The sequence below is a fragment of the Simochromis diagramma genome, unplaced genomic scaffold (assembly GCF_900408965.1).
Source record: "Simochromis diagramma unplaced genomic scaffold, fSimDia1.1 OVJJ01000596.1, whole genome shotgun sequence".
NCBI classification, from domain to species: Eukaryota; Metazoa; Chordata; class Actinopteri; order Cichliformes; family Cichlidae; genus Simochromis; species Simochromis diagramma.
In genome coordinates, this window is record NW_024387245.1 from 24389309 (window position 1) to 24412164 (window position 22856).

At 41.2% G+C, this 22856-nt stretch overlaps 2 protein-coding genes across 9 annotated transcripts in view; one reads left to right on the forward strand and one right to left on the reverse strand.

Moving 5' to 3' along the window:
• Positions 1-10181, reverse strand: part of mbd2 (methyl-CpG binding domain protein 2) — a 29602-nt gene extending 19421 nt beyond the window's left edge. The window contains exons 1-2 of one of the 2 annotated variants that reach the window (XM_039999977.1): positions 9680-10181; positions 2228-2387 (exon numbers count right to left, since the gene is read on the reverse strand). In XM_039999977.1, coding sequence (XP_039855911.1) covers positions 2228-2387; positions 9680-9792 — 273 coding nt within the window. In that variant the 5' untranslated portion in view covers positions 9793-10181. The remainder of the gene's footprint in view (positions 1-2227; positions 2388-9679) is intronic. The other variant, XM_039999976.1, reaches the window with a different exon arrangement.
• A 266-nt stretch (positions 10182-10447) lies between these two features.
• cunh18orf54 (chromosome unknown C18orf54 homolog) lies at positions 10448-22056 on the forward strand. Of its 7 annotated transcripts, none has more exons than XM_039999972.1 (16): positions 12502-12637; positions 12784-12949; positions 13125-13260; positions 13673-13832; positions 13956-14123; positions 14540-14639; positions 14730-14790; positions 14866-15043; positions 15362-15453; positions 15698-15806; positions 16830-16922; positions 17123-17177; positions 17268-17319; positions 18121-18282; positions 18410-18483; positions 20902-22056. In XM_039999972.1, exons 3-16 carry the CDS (start codon positions 13126-13128, stop codon positions 21056-21058), a joined length of 1596 nt encoding a protein of 531 aa, XP_039855906.1. In that variant the 5' UTR covers positions 12502-12637; positions 12784-12949; position 13125; the 3' UTR covers positions 21059-22056. The 7 variants fall into 7 exon arrangements, with proteins under 7 accessions (XP_039855909.1, XP_039855903.1, XP_039855906.1 ...); XM_039999974.1 differs by having other exon boundaries at positions 12502-12633; XM_039999975.1 differs by lacking the exons at positions 12502-12637; positions 12784-12949 and adding an exon at positions 10448-11305.
• The last annotated feature ends 800 nt before the right edge of the window (positions 22057-22856 follow it).

Genomic DNA, 22856 nt, shown 5'->3' on the forward strand with positions numbered 1-22856 from the left:
ACCCTACTCCACCTCTGATTGGTCCACACTTTATCCACTTAAACAACCATACACAGTCTATGTTTGATTACAGTCAGTGATCACAGTAAATGTTGAATGGATTGATACTTATAAAGCACTTTTTACTCTAACTGAGCACAATGTGTTTTTGCCCAGACACATTTAAAATACATTTCACACCTTCAATCTACAGTCTCTACAGAGGCCGATCTGGAGGATTTATCTAGTCTGAAGCTGTTTCATACATGCACTGCAGCTCTGAAATCTTCTAGCCAAAACCAGACATTCACCGCCAGCGAGTAGGCGTCATCTCCCAGTCATTTCCAGCAGTAGTCATTTCCAGCAGTTAGAAAGCTGACTATTTCCTGCTGTGCTTCATGTATGAAAGGACAACTGTGGGAAAAAATCCCACCCTAATTCTCCTTAACTTCTCCACAGTTTACATGTGAGCTTACCAGGTCTGTAGTCAGGATCACCTAAGTGGTTCCCCTATTTGTGTGCCGCAGAGAAAAGGCAAAGAGAGCAGATCTAACGCCCACAATTTAAAACGCAGATGACCATGGCACATTTTAGATCATAACACTGACAAGATCAACGAGACAAGAAATAAATGAGACAAACAACCAACACCAGTCAGAGCCAAAATGACGATGCAGATTGGTCTTGAAGAAGAGAAGTCATCCAGAGCAAAACAAATCAAAAGCAGCATGTCAATTCTGGGCGAAAACACCCTGAAGGTTGAGACAAGCTCGGGCCGGGCCCAGCGCAAACTACCATTCAGATTATCCTGAACTAGGACGAGTGTTAATTAAGACACCAGAGTGGAAGCAGACAAGTAGACTTTGAATACATATCTCCTTTTTGTGTTTTCAAAGTATTAGAAGAAAATCAACTTTAAAAAGATCCACTGAGGGAGTCCGATGTTTCCTCAAAGCTCTAGAATCCCTGTAGCCCATAAATTCATTAGGATTCATAATTTATGTGTTTGCTTGTAACGTTTGTCTGTTTATGGACTTTTGAAGAAGCCATTACTAGGTTTTGTGCTTTCATCTAAAGCCACCAACGTGCTCCCAGTTGTCTTCATTGTTATCATTATGTTGTTATTTATGGGGCTATAAACCAAGTTTTAACCTCTTATAACATCTAACAACTCCTTTTATTTGGAATTTTCACCCATTTGACATATCCAGATGGAAATCTGTGAGTCCAAACTGCATGTGAGACAGCTGGTTGGTTGATTTATGATGTCATTTCACTCTGTTTGGGTTTCCCTCCTCTTGATTTTCTTCTTTTATTTTTACATCATGGTTTAAGAAGCGTCCGTTTAACTGTACCCCACTTACTTCATCCTTAACTACTGACTAACTATTTTAACTAATCATCCACTTCTCCCACTTTCACAATGCCCAAACAAATCTCAGGCAAAATAAGGAGAAGGCTCAAAGACAGTAATTTATGAATAAAGGGGTTATGACCAGCTTTTTCAGTATGAACATTAGGCTTGTTCTACATTTCCAGAACTAAAAATCCTTACCTGACTTTAAATTTAGCCCTCCCAGGGTTAAGATCTGAGTCTAAATATCCATGAGATGGAGGTAAAAAAGACTTAAAATACGCAAAAGGGAAAAATAAAGTGACAACAGTGAGCAAACCAGGAGACGGGGCTGTCCCTGATAACAGGACTGCTGGGATTACACTTCCATGTGGACGTGCACACAGTCAGCTTTTGAGTCGACATGGATAATTTGGAGCGTAAATGAAGCCTATGAGGTCTAAGTCATCATCCAAGTACCCCACCGGTGTATATTTCAGAAAGGATGCAGGCCCTATTCTCCCCCAATACATAGAAATCATGTATTTGAGCATGTGGAGAAACAGGTCTGAGCTTAATCAGGAATCGGATGTTTGTTATGCACATGTGACCAGGTTACTTCCTCAAACAGAGGACACAAAATCACCCTGCTATCAAACAGAATATCATCTCAATCCGCTCTCACTCTCTCTGACTCTCCAATAACATGAGGTTCAGCTGCTGGGTTTTTATCTATGCAAATAAGTCTGTGTGACTCAGGTATATTCACACGATGGATAAACAAGCACAAAGTTCTTGTTAGCTGACCCTGTGACCTTTCGACCTGTTGCCGGAAGAGTTTTGTTAATCTGATAATCTGTTAAAGCACAATACACACACAGTCACTCCCACACAGGTGTGATCCATCTGGGTTACCTTGGCCATGCTCAGCGGGTCATGTCGGAATCTCTGTTTGTTTTTCTGCAGTTTTCCGGGCATCATCTTGCCCGTGCGAAAGTCAAAACATGCCAGATCCACTGTATTTCCAAGGTAACGGGACAGCTGGGGCTTACTCCGGAACTTCTTTCCTGAAGGACTGGAGGATAAAATGGAAAGGACGCTATCATTAAAAAGTCATACTTATAACATCATAAAGAGAACCTATACTACATTACCAATGATGAGTGCCTAACATGGCCTGGGGTCAGTGTGTGTACAGGTAATCCCTGTGAGCTGGAAGCTAAGACTTATTCCTTATTCCACTATTCGCTCAGTATTATGTCAAATAGAGGGGATATACGTAATATAGTCATCTCAGAAAGTGAGTACAAACGCCCCTCCCACCTGCGGAGTATTTATTTATTGTTTGTTTGTTTGTTTGTTTGTAAGGTAGAGTCAATGAAAGGAAAGCTGAATTAAAGGGATAAAAAAAATTCAGACAGAACATGAACTGAGAGGCTGTAAACATCTTGATGCATGCTCAATTATCCAGGTAAGTAAATCTCCAAAAGTTGATTCTGTTCATCTGGACGTAGCGTTTTCAGTGGGAGAAACATTTCGTCACTCATCCAAGTGACTTCTTCAGTCATTATGCAAATGTACTGTTTATAAGATTGGGGAAACCTGCAGTCAGCTGAGACTGAAGAAGTCACTTGGATGAGTGACGAAACGTTTCTCCCACTGAAAACGCTACGTCCAGATGAACAGAATCAGCCTTTTGGAGATGAGAGGCTGTAACATAAATATGGATTATTATGAGCTGTAAATCATGCAAAGCGATACTAAACAGAACTTTTTGTTTGTAGCTGAGTGAAAAACCCTGTTCCTTTGGTTATAATCCCATTTCCAAACAATCTGAAGTCCTTCATTCTACCGTGAGAAAGCTTATTCACAAGTGGAAAACATTCAAGACAGTCGCCAGTATTGAGTGGACATCCCAGCAAATTCACCTGAAAGTCAAACTGAAAGTGCAAAAAAAAACCCCAAGAGCTACATCTCAGACTCTGCAGGCCTCAGTCAGCATGTTAAATGTTAAAGTTCATAACAGCACAATCAGAAAAAAAGAGAACGAGTAGGACTTGTTTGGGATGGGTTGCCAGGGGAGAAGGCTCTTCTCTCTAAAAGAACACAGCAGCACAGTTAAGCTTTGCAAAGCTGCATCTGAACAAACCACCAGACGAGACCAAAGGGGAGCTGGTTGGCCATAGCGCACAACACCATATTTGGAGAAAAGCAAACACAGCATATCAGTACAAACACCTCAGACCAACTGTCAGGACGGCGGCGGAGTGCTGAGGATTTGGGCACCTTACAGTCACTGAGTGGACCATGAACTCCTCTCTATACAAAGGGAATCTAGAGTCAAATGTGTCCATCTATCCTGCGGCTACAGCTTGGCCCCAAACTGGGTCATGCAACAGGCAATGATCCCAAGAACAGCAGCTAATCTATAACTGAATGACTAAAAAGAAAGAAATAGAGGTGCTGCAATGGTCCAGGGAAAGTCCTGAACTCAACCTGACTTACATGCTTTAATAGAGGACTTTAAGAGAGCCGTGCATCAATGAATGCCAGCAAACCTCATATACGCATGTGAGTGTGTCCTCAGGGTATTCAAAGGTGTAGAGGTCCAGTGCGTAACAGCACAGACACATTCATTTAGGTGTCACACAGTGGAAATTTGTATTTGTCTTTTATAATTAATTTATAATAATGTTTTGATTTTAGTGTTTATTTGTGAGTGTAGTTTTTATTTGCATGATTTTATTCTAATGTTTGTATTGCATGTTTTAGTGGTTTTCTAATAACAACAATAATAATAATACATTTTATTTATAAAGCCCCTGTCAAGACACCCAAGGGCACTTAACTATAGAATAGAACACATAATAGGACAATGACAAAATAAAGAACAGTAAAAACAAAAGCACAGGATAAAATGAACAAACAGTGGGTTGGTATGAATATGCAGCTTTGAACTGATGGGTTTTGAGTTGAGATTTAAACTGGAGGAGAGAACCAATGTTTCTTATATCTGGGGGTAGAGTTCCATAGCCTGGGAGCAGAGCAGCTAAAAGCTCTGCTTCCCATGGTGCTGAGGCGGAAAGGAGGCACAGCAAGCTGGATAGAAAAAGAGGATCGAAGTGAGCGGGCAGAAGAGGTAGTGCTTAACAGATTAGAAATGTGAGGAGCAAGATTATGGCCTTGACGGTGAGCAGAAGAAGTTTGTTTTTATCTGGAATTTCACTGGGAGCCAGTGAAACATTGGGGAAACATTGTTTAATCCACTATGGACTGGCTGGCCATGGGATAAAAGTGGTGGCATCGAGCGACAGACTCCAGTGCACAGTGTAAGCTGGGCTGGGACGTGACGAACCCAGTGGAGGGAAGAGACAGGGACAGGAGGCGTCTCCTCGTCTGCCTAGGAATAAACCTTTTCTGATTATACCTGTACCATCTCGTACCCTGGGTACGAGATGGTACCAGCTTTAGTGTCTACATAGGCAGCAGCAACAGAAGCGAGAGTTAGTTTTACTCTTCTTCCAGCATTTCACCGAGTGTCTCTAGTGTTAGTCAGGATAATATTATACGGTCTATAACTGAAAGACTCTGTGTTTCCTTATGGCCTGAAATTATTCCGTGTGGGTGTGGAGGGTAAAAAAAGGGTCCTGATAAACATGAGTTTGTGAAACCGGTAGAGGCCTCAGCAGGGCGTTGCTGCTCTTCCAGTAAACTGACCTGTTGTGACTGGTTTTCTTACTGGAAGTGATGAGTCACTTCAAACCAAACTGAAAGTGAGCCTTCAGGATGTGACGGAGCTCAGACGTCTCTGAGCTGCTACAGTGACAGGCCCAAGCTGTGCAGATCAACAGGAAGTAAAGAACAGCCACCGGCTCTGTGGCAAGGCTACGATGCCGCAGAGCTGCACCAGGAGCAACTTCCTCTGCGATCTGACGCAGAATGCTGAGCAAAAAGGAAAAACGTAACAAGCAGCGCTCCAAACTCAACTTTAATCTGATCTGGAGAAGAGCTGAGGCAGGAGTATTTCTGAGGCAGAGAGAGACAGACGCTGAGGTTTTCCTGCCTGAATGCACATTACTGGATAAAAGAAGCGCAGGGGGCAAGAAAAGTGCAGAAACAGTGAAATAGAAGTGACCCTGCATCTCACTCAATTTTTTTTCATAATTTACTACAACACGGAGATGTTGTGATTAGGGTGCATGGACATGTCCTCCTTCATATGTCAATCACATGCATTTGCAAAATGATGGCTGATTTGTGTGTTTTGTGACCATATGATTCCAGCTAACATGACCTTTAGCTATGTTCAAAATCATTCTAAAGATCCAAAAATTCTCAAAGGATATCACTAGAATTTAAAGAAACTGCCACCAAATATTCATAACATCAATACATATGCTGGTATTGATATTGGATCAATATTAGCCCAATACAGGCGATACTTGCTTTCTATCCTCTATGTTCCGTATGCAGCAAATAAAGTATTTTATTTAGGAAATGAATATGTAGTATGAAAAATGTCTGACCTTTTCTTATCGACTGTTACATCTTTATTATTTATAGCCTACAGCACATTAAAACAACTGAAGGTGACCCAAAGTGCGTTAGAGACAGACACTTTTATATCCCAGATGTCCAAAAAACATAGTTTGAAAACAAACAAAAAGCTAAAAAGCGTGTTCTGTTTTGTTTTAGTAACTGATTCCGGTGGAAAGTCAGAATAACAGTGATTTAGTGATCAGATACCTTTTATAGCTTAAAAGTAACACTATCAGTATTGGTATTGGCAAGAACAGCCCTGTATTTACTTGACAATACAGTAAATACAGCGACAGTAAAATTTGCAGTGTCATAGAGCACTGCTAGTAGTAGTAGTAAAAAGCATGATAGAAATACTTTATGCAACACATTTTTGGTAACTCTTTTATGTCCCACTCATTTATGTGTTGTGCTAAAAGAGATATAAACTCAAGCTGAACTGTGGCTGAACTGTACTTTGATGTAATACAAACTTGTACCACAAGATGGTGCAATGAGTCATCCATCCATTCTCTTCTGCTTGGTCAATTTGGGATTGCGGGAGGGGCTGGAGCCTATCTCAGTGGGCCTAAGGCGAGAGGCAGGTCACACCCCGGACAGGTCGCCAGTCTGTCGCACGGCACAAGGATTCGTTTTAACTTCTAATTAACCAGGTAAAAGAGTGCACTCTTGCGTCATGGGAAAAAAGCCAGGCCTCTTGAGGTCTGGCCCCTGGTGGTGAAAGATTTACATTTGAATAATTACAGAAAATACCTTTAATGTACGCCCTCTTCAAAATAAATTTACACTAATCAGAGCGAACGAAAAACTAACAACGAAACGAAAACAAAATGTAATAAACTGAAATTACAAATTAGGAAAAAAAATTGAAACCTAAGTGACAGGGGAAATGCAGAGATTTGTGCTCTGTAAGATAACACAGAGCCGTTGCCTTTAAATGTATGTGATCCTACTCACCCCTAAAGACCCATTTTGAGCCAGGAAAACCCGAGATCACCTACTGATTTCTTCTAAAGCCCCACTTCACCAGCCTCATTCATTTACATTCAAGTCCTCTGATTTTTCAGATCCACTGGTAAAGATCGCTTACATGTCCCAAGGTCACACCTCAAACAAAACGGTGACAGAGCTTTGGCAGGCACTGCTCCACGTTTGTGGAATCAGTTATTACCTGCTGTAAAAGGTGACCTCCATCTCTGCTTTGAAGTCAGGTCAGAATCCACCTTTACTGCCAGACCTCCCCAGCTCACTGCTGGGTGCTGGTGCTTGATAATTCTGTATTCTGTGTCCATTTTTACTTTTTCATGTAATGACATGAGTGTGTATATGAATGTGCATACTTCATACAACACTACGGTCCATGAAAGCTGTGTTTAAATGTGCTTTACACAAAACACAGAAAGTAAAATTCATCTTGCAGTCTATTATTTGAACAGGACACAGTTCCGTCACAGCTGCTGTGCTTGTCTTCAAGGCTATTTAAAAAGCTATTATAGAAAGTTGAAGTGAAACTTCCACAGTCTCTTCCAGCTAACTCAGGCAACAGCAGCACAAATGGCACACCCAGCTTTACGTTTCCCAGCTTTATGAAGCAGACGGTTGGCTGTCTGGGCACAGGGACAGGATCCTCAGTGTTATGGACATTTCCAACAGTAGTTTGCCTCTGACAACATCAGGAGAGAGGCCTAACCCAGCTAGAATGAGTGGTTATCTTACTGTACAGCATTTGGAGATAATAGCTTTACACGATACCCGCTGGTATCAGTGCAACATGCTGTTCTTTACCCAGCATATGTCAATAAGGGAGTCATGTGGCTGTCAGGAGACGTTAAATAGATGTACAAGTGGCACTGAAGCGAGACACCATGATACATTTTCAGATTCAGACTCTCCTTAAGGTCGATAAAGAAACAGTTACAAAAACAATTTACACATAGACTGTATATCAAAGGTGACCACTATAGCCCCTTTTCCATTAGTTTCTACTCAAATAGACCTGCTCGGCCGGGGTTCCAAGGCGAACCAAGTAGGTACTGAAATGTGATGTCGTCAAACTGCAGGCCAACGATTGGCTAGTCTGTGCCGACACTCAATGAGTTATGAGAGTGTCTCATTCACTGAAATCAAAAAGGAAATTTGTAATATAAAAAAGCCCCAGAAAACCCAGCAACAATGGAAATGGCTACAAAATGCAACGCCGTGGTCCCAGAGTCTGACAGAAAGTCAGCTACTGAGCACCAGGCATATCGTCTACCTTTGTTGTAACGTTCATGATGCATACTAATTCCATCAATCTAAATGTAAATGTTTGACAGAAAGCACTTATATAAAAAACAGCATAGATGTATGGGTGTGAATGGGTAAATGAGGGTCCTCAAGTAGAGTAGAAATGTGCTATATAAGAACAGGTCCATTTACCATTTTGGATGACATATTTTGCAGGTTCAGTGTTAGAATTTTGTCCACCGCCATTCGGGTTTTTTGGAGCTAGACATGTCAAGGAGTGGAGTGCTAACTTACCAGCTAATGTTAACTTGGTTACACTGTTTGAACCCAACATTTTCAGTGGGAGAAACTTGTTCTTCCAAGTGACTCCAGGCTCAGCACTCTGCAGGTTTCCCCCAGTTTAAAAACGGTACAACTGCATAACGATCTAAACCAGCACCATTGCATAACAATGAGCAGATCAGATCAGTTTCATGCTCATTCATATGCAAATTGTCACAGCAGTTAATCAATGACCACGAGTACTACTCACTGAGAGTTGGAGAATGGCTGCAATCACAGCACTAAACGATACTGAAAGATGTCCTCTTAGATTCCCTCTTTGGCTCAAAGATGGTCATTCCCCTTTTTTTACTTAAGGAGGTCAAGAAGGCAGCTTATGTGAAACGGTAACGGCCACCTCTGTGAATAGTACTCAGGGCCATTAACGGTCATGACAATTCATTGCTAAGCAATGGTGGTTATGCAAGTGTATTGTTAATAAAGTCAGACTAAATTAATCAACATTCTGGGATTTAGATAGCAGATGCTTACTATTTCTATTTAACTGACTAAAAACTACAACGTCACTCGTCAAAACTAGAGTATAGGGTTTGTGTGTGTGTGTGTATGTGTGTGGATGGTCTGTCACTACAATTAACCACACAAAAAGACATTTTATTTGTCATTTACTGACATTAATGGGATCAAAAGAATAAATAGAGAGGTTCAATTTAAAGAGTCAAATGAGCTGACAAACGTGAGGCCTTGAAACCTATATTTAAGCCCTGATAAAACCCAAATGAGTAAGTTCTAAAAACGAAAACTGTGAACACGTTCAAGTCAGACATTTTAATATTGGAGTCTATGGAAATTGACTTACTCTGAAAGTCTGCCTCAGGTGGACTTTAGAGAAACTGCAGGGTTTCTTTTAGCTTTCGTTATTGGTTTCATTTTTGCTCTTATTGCACATTTATGGAGGTATGAGGTGTGTCCACTGTAATCTCAATATCTGGATGAACTTCCCACCAATGTTCAAGCACTTTGGTTTGGCTTGCTTCGGTCACCCAGCTGTTCTTGGCCCCCTGCTGCAACAACTCTGGTCATACAGACATTGTTACATTGTTGTAATGCTGTTATTAAGAATGAATTCTGATTGGCTACTTTGCTACTGTGCACTACATTGTAACTTCTCAGACTGAAGCCGAGCCTCTGGTTGGTCCACTGAGTGTGAACAGAGGTGAGCTCACAAACAGTCCAGAGTCAGCATTGGTACCACAGCCGAACTGCTGACTGATTATCGGTTTGCTGTGTAACCACTGATCGATTAGTGTGATGGGCTACCTGTAGTAGTAGACGTCGCTCTTTCCGGCGCTCAGCCCGGACTTCCTGATCACTTCTTCTTTCTTCCAACCGGGCGGCAGAGCGGGACAGTCCGTCCTCTTTCTCTCCATCATAGCGCGTGTACCGATCCCACGGTTCAGGCTCCTGTCGGATTAATCGATCACTTGGTAAATCCCGGCGTGGACCCCCCAGACGCGCGGCGTGCTGGTGAAAAACCAGCGGAGCGACGTCACGGACGTTACGTTAACGGTGGCTCTCACACTCCCTCCGCCCTGCTTGTTTATGCTGCTTATTTTGGGTCGAACAGAAACAAACACAGTGTTCCGGTTCGGGCTGTCCCGGGTTAAACCGCCTCCAGGTCCGGGTTTACTTCAGTTTACCTCCTGAGAGATGCAACGGCTCATCCGGGGATCCGATCTGATCTAAAGTGAACTGAACTGAACTGAACTGGACCAACGGCAGGCTGTGACGTCTGAGATATCTCACACACACACACACACACACACACCGCGATTAAACCCAGACGCGCACGCTCACACGCACAGACACACTCCCCCAGAGATCGTCTTGAGATCAGAACACTCACTCGGTGTTAGTTTAGGTGAAACAGACTCAATCAATCTATAGTCTGAGGTATGAATAAACCTGTAAAAGTTTGCATAATAATAATAATAATAATAATAATAATAATAATAAATTATTGTTTTCAAAATAAAATTGAATATTATTTGAAAGTCATATTTTTTTTTTGCAAAAATAGATAAATAAATAAACAACCATGAACTGAATTCGTCATGGAAACATATAACCCAATATTTGCAAGCTCTAATCAACTTAATCAACCATGACGCTATGGGAGTACAATAGACTGCATATTAAAGATGGAGGTAGCCACTGATTTTTGATTCCACATTTTAGACTATAGACATTCACTCCCCCAAAATGAATCACAGACATCTGAAACTGTTTCATGGTCGAGCAGAGAGAGGGGCAGGCATGCGGTGAGTGTTAAAAACTATGAAAAGTGTCACTGCAAACACACTCTGTGCTTTTCAGACTTTACAGTTATCCCATCCTATCGCTCCGTTCTCTGCTCTGTGTCCTCTGTCCTCTTTTTTCTGTCCTCTGGTTGGTCCACTAAGAGGCAAAAAAGTTGGTTATCTACCCTATCCACGTCTTTTGGCACCAACCCCGATTGGTGCCAGAACACAATAATCAGATGATTTCTGATGAGTGGTATTTGGCAAAAATTAGGGAGGAAGAACTCCTTTTAAGAGGAAAATACCTCTGCTTACACTTGTTTTGTTTTTTGTTGTGTTGTTTTTTTGTTTGTTTTTTAATTTCCCAGATGGCCTTATATTTTCGTCTATGCGATAAGTTTGTGTCGACATGTTATGCTGGTGGTTTCTGGTGCCTGCAGTTTCAGGGGGAGTGATCCCTCTTTCTGTGTTATTCAACATCCCCACACCTCCTGGCTCACTGACGTCACAAACTCTGGGTTAAAGGGGCCTGCAGCAGAGACAGGAACCCCGGAAAAATACTTGGTCGTCCCAACATGGCTAACCTACAGTTCTCTCTGAGAAAGAAGTGAAAGCGGATTTTTTTGTAAAAACGTTTTTTTACAATGTAAGTAAACCAGTAGAGATGAAAAGGAAGACGTGCCCTTCTGCTTATGAAGTTATCACAGGACAGAACAAACAGGGTGTTAAATATGCAGCCTTTTAGTATAAATTAATGGTGCCCCCCGAAATAAATACACAAATAAATAAATAAATTGGTGAATTTCAACAAAATAGTTTTTTTAAACAAAAAATGAGCATGATGTTTTTAAAATGGTTATATGCTAGATGTACTTTAATTAGTCCAGTAAATTAACAACACATTAATAAATTATCTGAAGGAATTAAGTCCTGCTACCAGTGATATTCGAAAGCTTTATTAGTTTATTATTATTTTTATTACTCTTGTTGTGTCGTGTTAATATTGTCTTTTCAACTCTTGTGTGTGTGTGTGTGTGTGTGTGTGTGGGTGGGTGGGTGGTGGTGGTGGGTAGATTATCACAATTATCTCAATTTAATAATTTAATCCCAACATTAAACTGTATATAATCCCCCCCCCCCCCATTTCAACTCTGTGTGGGAGTCTTGACTGCTGTTTTTCCAGTCTCAATAGTTTCTCCTCTCCTTTCCCTGCTCTCACTAACACCTCCTCAGACACTGTGGCGCACTCAGAGACGGAAGAAGGGAAATAATAATAATTCCGGTGACACCAAATCATTATACTGTCGTCAGTGCAATAATTGCTTACAATTGAATTTTAGAAATAAAACAAGACAATTTTTCTCTCTTTTTTGGGGGCATTCACGTGGACTTGTTTTCATAACTCAACGGAGTTCATCTTTAAATTCGGCATACCTTACACACACAAACGATTATGCGTTCTAATATAATGTAAACTTTATTTGCTCTTTCACTCATGTATACCATGTTTCTGCATCACGATAAGCCACTGATGGCGGTAGTTAAACATATTAATCTGTCTGTAACAGACACCGAAACTTTCTTAAGATCATAACACACCTTAACTGTGTAAACCGTACTTATATATATATGAAGCATGTGTGTACTGATACTATGATTATTATTAATGACCACATTCTTTTAACGGAGTTTGGTGGCAGCGTCTGCCGGGTACCGGAAGTGGCTCCGGCTAACTGTGAGCTAGCTTTACCCGGGATACTTTGAATTTGCAAGCGTCAGTGTACGCAAAAGGGTTGGGCACGGAGTACAGCGAAAAGGAGGCATTTCGGAGTAGAAGTACGAGTGTTTTATATTTGTTTTATTTGATAAAGATTCAGGAAGTTTGAGGAAGTGCCTGGTTCAGATTTCCGTTTACACCCTAGCAGCGCTGCTAAGTTGAACTTTAACATCAGTGAGAAAACTTTTGCGACATTTGTGAGTACGTTGAGCCAGAAACATTTGTGTATCACGTTATAAACTCTGTATAAACACTAAACTGTTGCTGTACGTATGGGGTTTAAATCTGCCATGTAACGGTCTGTTTAGTTTATTTTTTGTTCTATGTTTTTTTTTTTTGCTGCATAGCTCAGAGCTCGGCTAAAGGCAAGCTAGCAAACAAACGCAGTCTAAAGAAAGCCCTTTACTGTCCCGTTTAAAGCGAAAACCGGCAAAGCTATCACTGACAACAACCTGACACATACTCCGCAAGGTGGTTAGCTTTCTAACGTCTCAAACAGCTGCTTTTGCACAGGTAGCTCCACGCCTACTTGTGGAAGGTTTAAATCACAGCTGGCATGGCTCTGATTGGGCATGTCAGCTGTGAATAAACAAATGCTGATAACAGTTTTAACACCACTGTAAACATTTTAACCATTATTCCCTCGACGTTTAGCGATTTAAAATGTACTCTTCTTGTTTTTTGACAGCATGGAGTACAGCGGTCCATTGGGCCACTCTCTGTCACCAGAGTCCACGGTGACCTCCCTACTATCCAGTTCAGGTTACCTGAGGAGCAGCCTGCTGCCTTCTCAACACGACACCAGCTTCAGATACAAAGACAGAGTGGGTGGGATTACTTTCCACAGCAGGAATGGACAGAATGAAGAAATCTCCCTTTGTTATTTTATCTGTTTCTGGGTTCTGTTCTGGGTGTTATCAGGAGAGCTTCTCTCCTGACAAATAATGATGTTCTCTTTTTGATTGTGACAGTTTAAAATTGTTTCATTTTCCAGTAAAACCTTGAGGAAAAACTGGTAAATTCAGAAAAAAATATGTGAATTTGTTTTAAAAGAAAAGAGTAAATTCATGTGAAGTTCATGAGGAAGTGTGTGAGAGGTGTATGAGAGATAACTCAAACATTTATGTGAGAGGGAAAACATTTTTAAAAAGTCTGAAATTTGTTGTTCTTTTCTTATCAAAAACTTTAGTGATGAGGATTTTAAAACAGGAAGCCTACACTACTGTCTGATTGCAGGAGTATGACTCGGCTTCGGCGGCTCTGGATGCTTACATCAAAGACTTTGAGAGGAGTCGTCAGAACCGCGACTCGTCATTGACTGGAAAGCTGGTTCTGCCACAGAACCTACCCTCCACTCCGTGCAGGCACAGAGTGGGCACGCTCAGAAACAAAGATGGTAGGTCCTGCTGAGGGTTAGGTATCTTATAACGTTGATATATCTTGGTGCTTTTTATGTCTTCTGTGGTTTTATGTTATCTGAGTGATTCATCTACATTGCATTTTTCTCTTTTTGTTTCAGTTCTTAGGGAGCGTTTGACCGAGAGAGAGCTAGACTTCCTGAACCTCCCCGTGAGTCCCCTCCATCACCGCGTTAACTGGGACAGACACTCCATGACAACAGATGAACTGCTGTCCGTCCCTTTCGACGGCTCGATGCCCATCACCCACACCACCGCCTTCATCCAAGGTTTTTATACATGTCATACTCAACCTTTAAACTCTTAAACACGTGTTTGTACATTTTTTAGTTTTCTTTGATCTGTATGATGTCAGTAAGAGGAGAGATCTGTGATTTCGTAGAGTCCAAGACTGAAAATGTGGAGCTGGAAGTAAATGCATCCCTCACCATTTTTCTCAGTCTGAAGTTTTTAAATGTGACAATCAAGAATCTGCTCTTATACCAGTTCATTAAAAACATCTACAATGTAGTCTTCATTCATGTCATTAAATCCACCACTTTTACCTAAAAACATTCTGGCATCTGCCTTTAAACGCATAACTTCTGCAGCTCAGACTCTATAATCAACGTTAAATAATCCATAGATGATTCAGTAATAACAGAAGTGATGACTTTTGCCTCACTCCTCTCCTCTGCTGGTCCAGACCTCCTGTCCTGGCCTGCAGCCTCCCAGCCCTGCCCCTCATCTACCTGTAGACTCCTCCACCATCACTCTCTTCCACCCACGACGTCCAGGAGCTCCAGGTTTGAACTGCTTCCTTTCTCGTTCAGATCGACCAGGCATATTTCCTGGTCGATCTGAGTTACAGGTTATTACTTTCCCCTCCTCCCTAGGTGCAGAGACAGGCCGAGGGCCGCCACGTTTAAACCAGGTGCTCACATCAGCAGTTTTAAGGTGACCCTCACTGCCTTTTCTGGATTATTCTGAGACTGTAGCAGTGTCATAAACACAGTTGCTTCCCCTTTTCAGAGATCAGAGCAGGCCCCGGTATCCTCGTCGCTCCACCTCCCTCACTGGTTCACCAGTAACAAGGCTGACTTGGACTGTTCGGGAATCACCAGTGTGCCCGACCTGAAGTACCCAGCCTGGCTCCAGGGGTGTGACCTCAGCGAGCCGCCTGCACAGTCAGATCTGTGGGACGACCACGGTAGCTTCCTCGACTACATATGCACAAACCTTCCAAGATGTCATAGTATTTCATCATCATTTAACAGATTGTGATTATTAATGTTAAAGATAAATCTATTAATAGGTTATTCTTTATTATTTTATATTAAGCAGCCCATCAGTGTGTTGAGTCATACATATGAGCTTTTCTTGGAGGTCAGTAAAACCGATCTAGTCAGGGGAAATGTTGAATTTGATATTGGACTGGGTGGGTGGAGTCTATCCCAGGGAAGTAATTTCACCATTAAACTATGACTATTTTCTGTTTATTTGAAAGGGTCATATTTGTTTTTTCCAGACGTTCTTCCACCTGGAGCTCCCAGAACCAGAGCTCCATCCTGGGTAGCAGACCTGGAGAAAGATGAAGATCCTGACCAGACACCTGCAGAGGTGAGAGAAGCAGCTGCAGCGCAACTGTCAGTTGTATGGTCCTGCTGCTCTCATTGTTCATGAAGACTGTAGAGCTTCTGTGGAACTGTGCTTTCCTCTGGACTCTTTGTGTGTTAAAGAACGCCTTATGATGTGGTCAAGTGCTCTAAATAAACCACATTCTGTCACATGTGTGTCCCAAAGGCAGAAAAAGAGCTTCATCGGTCAGTTGATGAAGTAATAGGTTTTCTCTGTGTGTGCTTAGGTTGGCAGCCAGCAGGCGCTCAGAGACCTGAGGCTTCAGTTTGCTGAACAGATTTCTTTGCTCACTACAGAGAGGAAGAGCTCAGACGTTGTGATGAACATGTACCAAGGTAAAAACACAAGTGTTTGAGTATGTAATGTTAAAAATTCGAGGTGTAAACAAAATAGGTCCGGAATTGTTCTCTGTAAATCACCACAAGCATAACTTTCAGATCTCTATTCGTGTGACTTTCAGAAAATATAAATTAAAGTTAAAGTACAGTTAAAGGTTTACTGCTTTGACGCACAAAAGAGACCCAGTGACCATCACAGAGGCAAAACAGGGTTCCTGCAGGTCATTAAAAAGTTTAAAATCATGTAAAGCAAAGAGTTAAAATAACTGGGCTTCTTTGCTTGGGCTGATGGATAGATGGACTAATAACAGACAATACTCAGCTCTGAAAAACAAACTAATCCTAGAGTCGTTGAAAAAAATACATTACATTAGATTATTGCACTGTTGAATATTGTTTAGTCATTCTTTACTTATTGATTGCATACCACGGAAGGCCATAATCACAATGACATCACTAACTGGTTTTGGATTCTGTATTCTGAAGGTGTTATTGCTTCAGATGCCAACATATTGTCTTTAGAGCCTGAAGTCACCACATTTCAGATATCAGTGTATGAGTGCATCACACACACTGACGGAGATGGTTGCTAATTAGTGCCAAGTAACACCCAAATACAATCCTTCACTCACCTTCACTAGACCCCAGTGTTCTTAGACAATCTGTTCATACAATTAACTGCACAGCAGCCATATTAGATGCTCCAAAAGGCTCCAGCAGCACAAACAGGGTTCAGATGTCCAGGTCAGAGAACTGTTGGGGACTGACTCAATTCTGGAACTTGGGACTAAACAGAGATCTAAAACTAGCAGCTGTACAGAAAGTGGTCAAGAGGTACAAGAGAAGATCCTCTTGAACATGAGACTGGCCAAATTCAATTCATATAGTCTTATTTTCTTATTTTTCCCCTTTCAACCACACCTCCTATGACAACCTTTCACTCTTTTAAACTTTTCTCTTTTTTGTTGTTGTTTTTGTTTTTTGCTAAACTTGTTTCTGATGTGTGTTCCCACCTGTCAGACAACAGGATCGAGTCTCTGATCCAGAAGGCGGACCAGGTGTTAAATTCTCTGTCTCAGAGTTCTGGACAAGCAGAGAGTCCTGCAGATCCAGGTAAAACCGGGATTCATTCAAAGGAGCAGGAAGTCTTTTACACTGAATAACACTTATACCAAAGTTTTTGTTGTTGTTGTTTTTTAAAGCACAGCTGTGTCTGGTTCTCGTTGTGACTGTTTAAGCAGACTTTAACTTATTACCAACACGCTGGAAATGAAGCAGGTATCCGATCAGTTCTTTGTTTCTGTTGTTGTCAGTGAGTCCTGTGAAAACTGAGGAGCTGCTGCACCATTCTCCCTCACACTGTCCTCTGTGAGTAAGACTCATTTACACTTCTGGTGTGTTATGATCTGCTGCAACTCCACACAGACTCATATATGTGGTGGCATTTTAACCCTGCAGAGACTCAGCAACAGGAGGCTGCACAGAGGAGCTGACTGACAGGGGAGCAGAGGTAGGTTTACAGTCATGTTCTACAATGTCAGCTAATTGTGTGATTTTCATTTATTCTCGTCTCCTGAGTGATGCCCAGATGTGAAACACATTAACCTTTCAGGTCAGTGGACAAGGCCTCCTACTGCAGTGAGCCTGTTTGACTCACTACAGTAGTTTTTCTTTGTATTCACATTAGACTGGTTGAATTTAAAGGCTTTTTAGGCAATATTCGTTTTTTCTTTTTAAACACAATAATTTACCTATTAAATATACGTTTAGCACTGGGGGTCTTATAAAGTAAATTCTGAATTTCTGTTTTGGATGGGTTGTAAATATTTTTCGTCACATAACTATGAGAACTTATTCATATTCCATCATTGGCACAATTTGTGTCTCTAAATATGTGATTTTTTTCTACCAAATTAAACTGTAATATTTCAAAAGTTGTGGCCCTTCTCATGTAAAAAGTAGTTGTGTTGATTGCTTCGGTTTTATTGTAATAACTTGAGCTAACTTGTGTAATTTTGTAATAAACAAGTATCACATAATCTGTATACAGTATTAGCTTGTGCTCATTGTGTCCCACTGTTATTCAGTAGATTCGTTGGTGTGATCATACATGTGTTGCAGAATGTTTGTGATAGCCCATTGGGTTTTTACAAACCAGATCAGCCCAGTTGTCAGGGTTTTTTTTTCCTAAGGCTGAACAAATGAGTGCTATTCAACTCAGTTGAAGGCCTTCTCTACATCTACTGGCAAAACAGTTGTTTCTGAAGCTAGTGTTGTTTGTAATATTCCCCTCTTGTTTGTGCTCTCCCAGGATTTGAGTCATGAAAACAGCATCTGGAAGCAGCCTGGTCCGGTGGAGGCTCTGAAACAGATGCTGTTCAGACTGCAGGCTGTGGAGGCGGAGCTTCAGCGACAACAACAGCCACCAGCAGCTCTGACTCTTTCAGAGTGGCTGCTGACATCAGCAACACAGGTACAAGGAGCCAGGCAGGCTTGATACAGATCTTTAGAAAAAGTGGATAATAAAATGCAAATCTGTGTCTGAGTTTAACATTTAAGGAAACAAGATTTAAATTATTAAGAGTCTGTTTGTGTTGCAGTGGTCTGTTGGTAACGCAGAGCTGCAGGAGCTGCAAGAGCTTCAGAGTTTTCCTGGTAGACCATCACTAGAGAGGTAACTGACTCCGATCAAGTTATTTATCTCTTTAGAAAGAATGTGGAGACTGGACTGATAACCTGTGCTTACAGTTTAAAGACAACTGCATCAAAGACACCACTTTTGCTTCAGGCAAAAATTAAAAGCATTATTTTACTCAAAACGTCACTAGAAACTATGTCAAGAAATCAAATGCCATCCTGTCTTGTAAGGCAAAGGGGGGTCCACACAGGAAGCAACTAGCAATGATGTGACAGCCAGCAACTAGAAACTCAGTGACATTTAGTAACTCATAGTGAGTATGGGCCGAATAACCACTGGTGATGCAAAGCAATACTACTACTACTACTACTACTACTAATGATGATAATAATAATAATAAATTAAAATGTATTTTTGAAAACTCCAAGATAAGTCCTTTTGTTCTACTTTCAGATTTTAGCTAAAAGACAGTCAGCTTCTGGGTGTGAATCCTGCTTTTTTCTGATTGCCAGCAGGGGGCAACATCTATGGCTGTTGAAACAAGTCAGAGTCTGTAGAAGTCTATGAGAAAGTGACCCAACATCTTACTTGACCTGTTACCTTAAGCTGGGCAAACACTGTGCGATTTTGCGTTATTCAGCTTCTGCTCAAACTGCACGACTGACTGGCAGGGGTTAGAAGTTCGTAGGTCACGATGCAGGGTCTCACACTATACGACCCGATGCTCTGATGCGACCTGAGTGCTCAAACTGTGCGTCCATAATATGAAGGTTATAACAGAAAATCTGTCGCTCACTCTCCCTCTCTGTCTTTCACTCACACAGACACGCACACCACCACCGTCAACTTTTCTAAATTGCTAATGAAAAACATTGATAAGGCAGCTGTGATTGATCAGCAATGTCCATCCAATTATTTTCATGGTTGTTGTGATCGTGATAATTTTGTGAGGCCACATCGAAAAGGCTCGGATGAGCTTTCCAAAGTTCTACAAGTTGTGCCCCCATCACTTGTGTCCAGATCACACACTGCACTGCTGTGCTACTCTGTCTTTTCACTTTCATTTCTGTGTTTGTGCGTGCGCAGTGTGAGAGGCTGCGGTGACACCCTCACGACGGCCGACAGGATTTCAAACAGGTTTGATTTTCTTACGACCAAGCGATTGATTATTTGGGAGCTGGTCATGAGGTGTTAATCGCTTCTGTTACCCCACGTATACTACGCGATGCACGACACACGATGAAGGCGAAACTCGGACCGATCCCCAAAACGGTCGCACGACTGAAAAATCGTCTCAAAATGAGCCAAAAATAGCACTGTGTATGCCCAGCATTAGTAAACACTTTCACGATGAGTTTATGGTCTCTGTTGCTAGTTTAAAGTCTTACTGAGTCAAATGTGATTATTAGGGCTGTGTGATAAGACCAAAATCTCATATCCCGATATAAGACATCTATCATCCCGATAATGTTATAAATCACAAAAATTTAAAATTTTCTGTAAATTCTGTGAATCTCGGGCAGCTCGACTTGCATGAAGTGTTTTCAGCTGGGCGTCATGTACCTGGAGTTATGACTTTTAGCCGATGCATGAATTTATACATTTTTAGACATAAGTTGTAACGGCCGCCGTTTTCTTTGTGAATATTTATTACATGCTGCGGGGAAAAGCCTGTTCTAACGTTTGAGTCTAAGGTTTATTTTTTAGCACCTAACGCCTCTTTTTTGCTTCTCATCCGTAAACACTCCATACTCTTTCACGGGATTTAGTTTATTTTGAAAAGTCTCAACAGGATCTTGGGCTTTATTGTGAAAGGTTAATATGCAAAACAAACAAGCGGACGGCGGAGCCACGCCATTGTTTTACCGTCGTGGTTGCTAACGACAACGTGTAAAAACAGTCGCTTGTCCGTCCGTAGTGTGGTTATATTAAATATAAGGGAAAGAGAGAACTTTAACAAATTAATATAACCACTACAATGACCATCAAAACAATGAAAAAATATTGCCGTAAACATTATATTTTGCCGCAATATGAAACGATAGACGTTTTTATATCCTCACCCGATATATATCGTTATATCGAACAGCCCTAGTGATTATTACATTTGAAGTAAAAGAAGGATCATAAAACAGGATGTAAGTTAGTGACTGACAAGTCATCCAGTGTCCTTCAGAGCCCTCAGTTCTCATGTTGGCATTCAGAAAGCTGAGGTGGTGGTGGCTCACAGTCCCGAGAAACAGAGTCCTCATCCATGGAGAACACACCTGCACTTTCATTCCCATAGGGTCTCCTCTTCCTCATCCTCACCCTCTTCTTCTAAGCCCAATAGTTCAAAAGCAAGATTTCAAAAACTTGTGTGACATTAAACGCATCTTCATCCACCACCACAGTATGTACATCAGTTTGACTTCAGTTTAGGGTGAGTAAAGCATGCATGTTTTTCCTCCTCAGAGCTCTGCATCATCTGAACCGCCTGAAGATGCTGGTGGAAGAACCCAGACAGAAACACAGAGCGACAGAAGAAGAGAAGGACGACGACGAGGGGCGCTACTCGTCCTCATCTGTCGACAGACTGGTCTGTTCTCAGCAGGAACCCTCCAGAAACTGAACATTCAAAGGAAGCTCGCTGTGCCAAAAGCCTCAATAGTATCTGCACTGTGTTTGTGTATTTTTTGTAAGAAAGTGCAATTTTTTAAACACTAATACAACTCAGTTTAAACTATACCCTAAACCTTTAGAGTCAGGAAGTTTCCTGGACTGTTCTCTTTCTCAGACTCTGAGGAAGAGTCAGAACACAGCGATAATTTAAAAGAAGAGAAGAAAACGTGAAGGACAGACTCCGAGACGAGAAAAACATGCCACATCTTTTATATTTTGAATGTGTCTCAGTGGTTTGTGAATGCAACAGTATGGATGGATGGGCTTGATGCTTGTTGGTGCACAGACCGTTTTGTATTGATGGGTTTCATTCTGTTTGTAGACAGACTGTTGGTGCCATAAAGATTTACACACACTCATTCCTGTTGAAAATGAAGAGGTTACCGGGCAGTGTTCAGCCAGAGGGAAGAAAGATCATCAGTGCTGTTGTCAGTGATAGCTTTTCAGTTCCTTGCAGGTAAAACTACAATACATTGCCTTTGCTGTAGAAAAGATGTACACGTGGAAGCACAACGTGTACTACTGTGACAATCCAGTCCGATTTTCTGAATTTCTGAAGACTCAAGACTCGTGGATTGAAAATTGAAGTATTGAGCCATGGGTTGGGGGGACCAGGGTGTTCAGATGTCTATCTTTATCTGGGACTGCACAGCATTTTTTATCAGGGAACGTTAAAAGTCACCAAAATTAACAACCTTTGCTGATTTTGTCGAATATCATAGAAACTAACAAAAAAAGAAGCAGAAAGATTTGAAGAAATGGTTTTTGTCTCTTTTGCTTGAGTTGTTGTGTTTTTTGTTTTTTTTTTGTTGGTTTTTTTTTGCAGAGGGGGGAAAAAGTCTGTGACACGGTAAATGTGTGTCGTAACTGAATAAAAATTACAATTGTCAGATATGGCTTTTAAAAAAAAAAAAGGATGCCAATTTGTAGATTCACCCAAATGGAAACCCAAAAACTGTAGGCAGACAGAAGAAGAGCTGGGAAAAAAGCATAAATGAAGACTGTCACATGAGACCATGAGACTTACTCTCTCTATATATATATATACATGCTAAATGATACTCTGATAACATTCAATTGATTGTATTTGTAAGTCAGATAAAGACCATTTCACTCAGAGTTGTTCTTCATACATCTTCAGGTTCAGGTTACCGTAAGTAGATTTGTTCTGCAGCTGTCCTCACATGCACACTCAATACAGCCATAACAGACAAAAAATGTACATAATACAAAAAAAAAAAAAAATCTGGTCAGCACTTTTGAATCTGACAGTAAAACCAGGGGACGATCATTTAGAAAATTATCATTTTTCAACTAAAGGATGAAACCATCAGGAAAGACGCAAAGGTCAGAGCAGGAGTAAGGCAATTTTCCCATGGACTAACAATCAGACTTTATTTATTGATCAGAGGAGTTGCCCCCTGCTGGGTCATTAGAAAGAATGCAGGTTCATAGTACTGCATCAGTTTCACTTTTCAAACATCAAAGACATGAAACCAGATGGTGTTTCCTCCACCTCCATCCTCAGGATGACAGGACTCATACTGGCACAGAGGAACTTTAACCCTCTGATGCAGGAAGTATTTTTATTCACCTCGGGGTGAAGAAGACACTTGATGTTAAATGTTTAATGTGTGCTTCTAGCTGCTTGGCTTGGCTTTGCACAGCTCTCATTAAACATGTTTTGGTTTACGACCTCCATGGTGTCACTTCTTTGATTAATACAACTAAAAGTTCACGTCAATCTC

What these genes read in the sequence shown, in the direction of transcription:
- cunh18orf54 (XM_039999975.1), top strand. Translation starts at nt 13,126, where the DNA reads ATGGAGTACAGCGGTCCATTGGGCCACTCTCTGTCACCAGAGTCCACG. An exon ending in CACGCTCAGAAACAAAGATG is followed by an intron (nt 13,833 to 13,955) that starts GTAGGTCCTGCT and finishes TTTTTGTTTCAG; the next exon opens with TTCTTAGGGAGCGTTTGACC. An exon ending in AGATCTGTGGGACGACCACG is followed by an intron (nt 15,044 to 15,361) that starts GTAGCTTCCTCG and finishes TGTTTTTTCCAG; the next exon opens with ACGTTCTTCCACCTGGAGCT.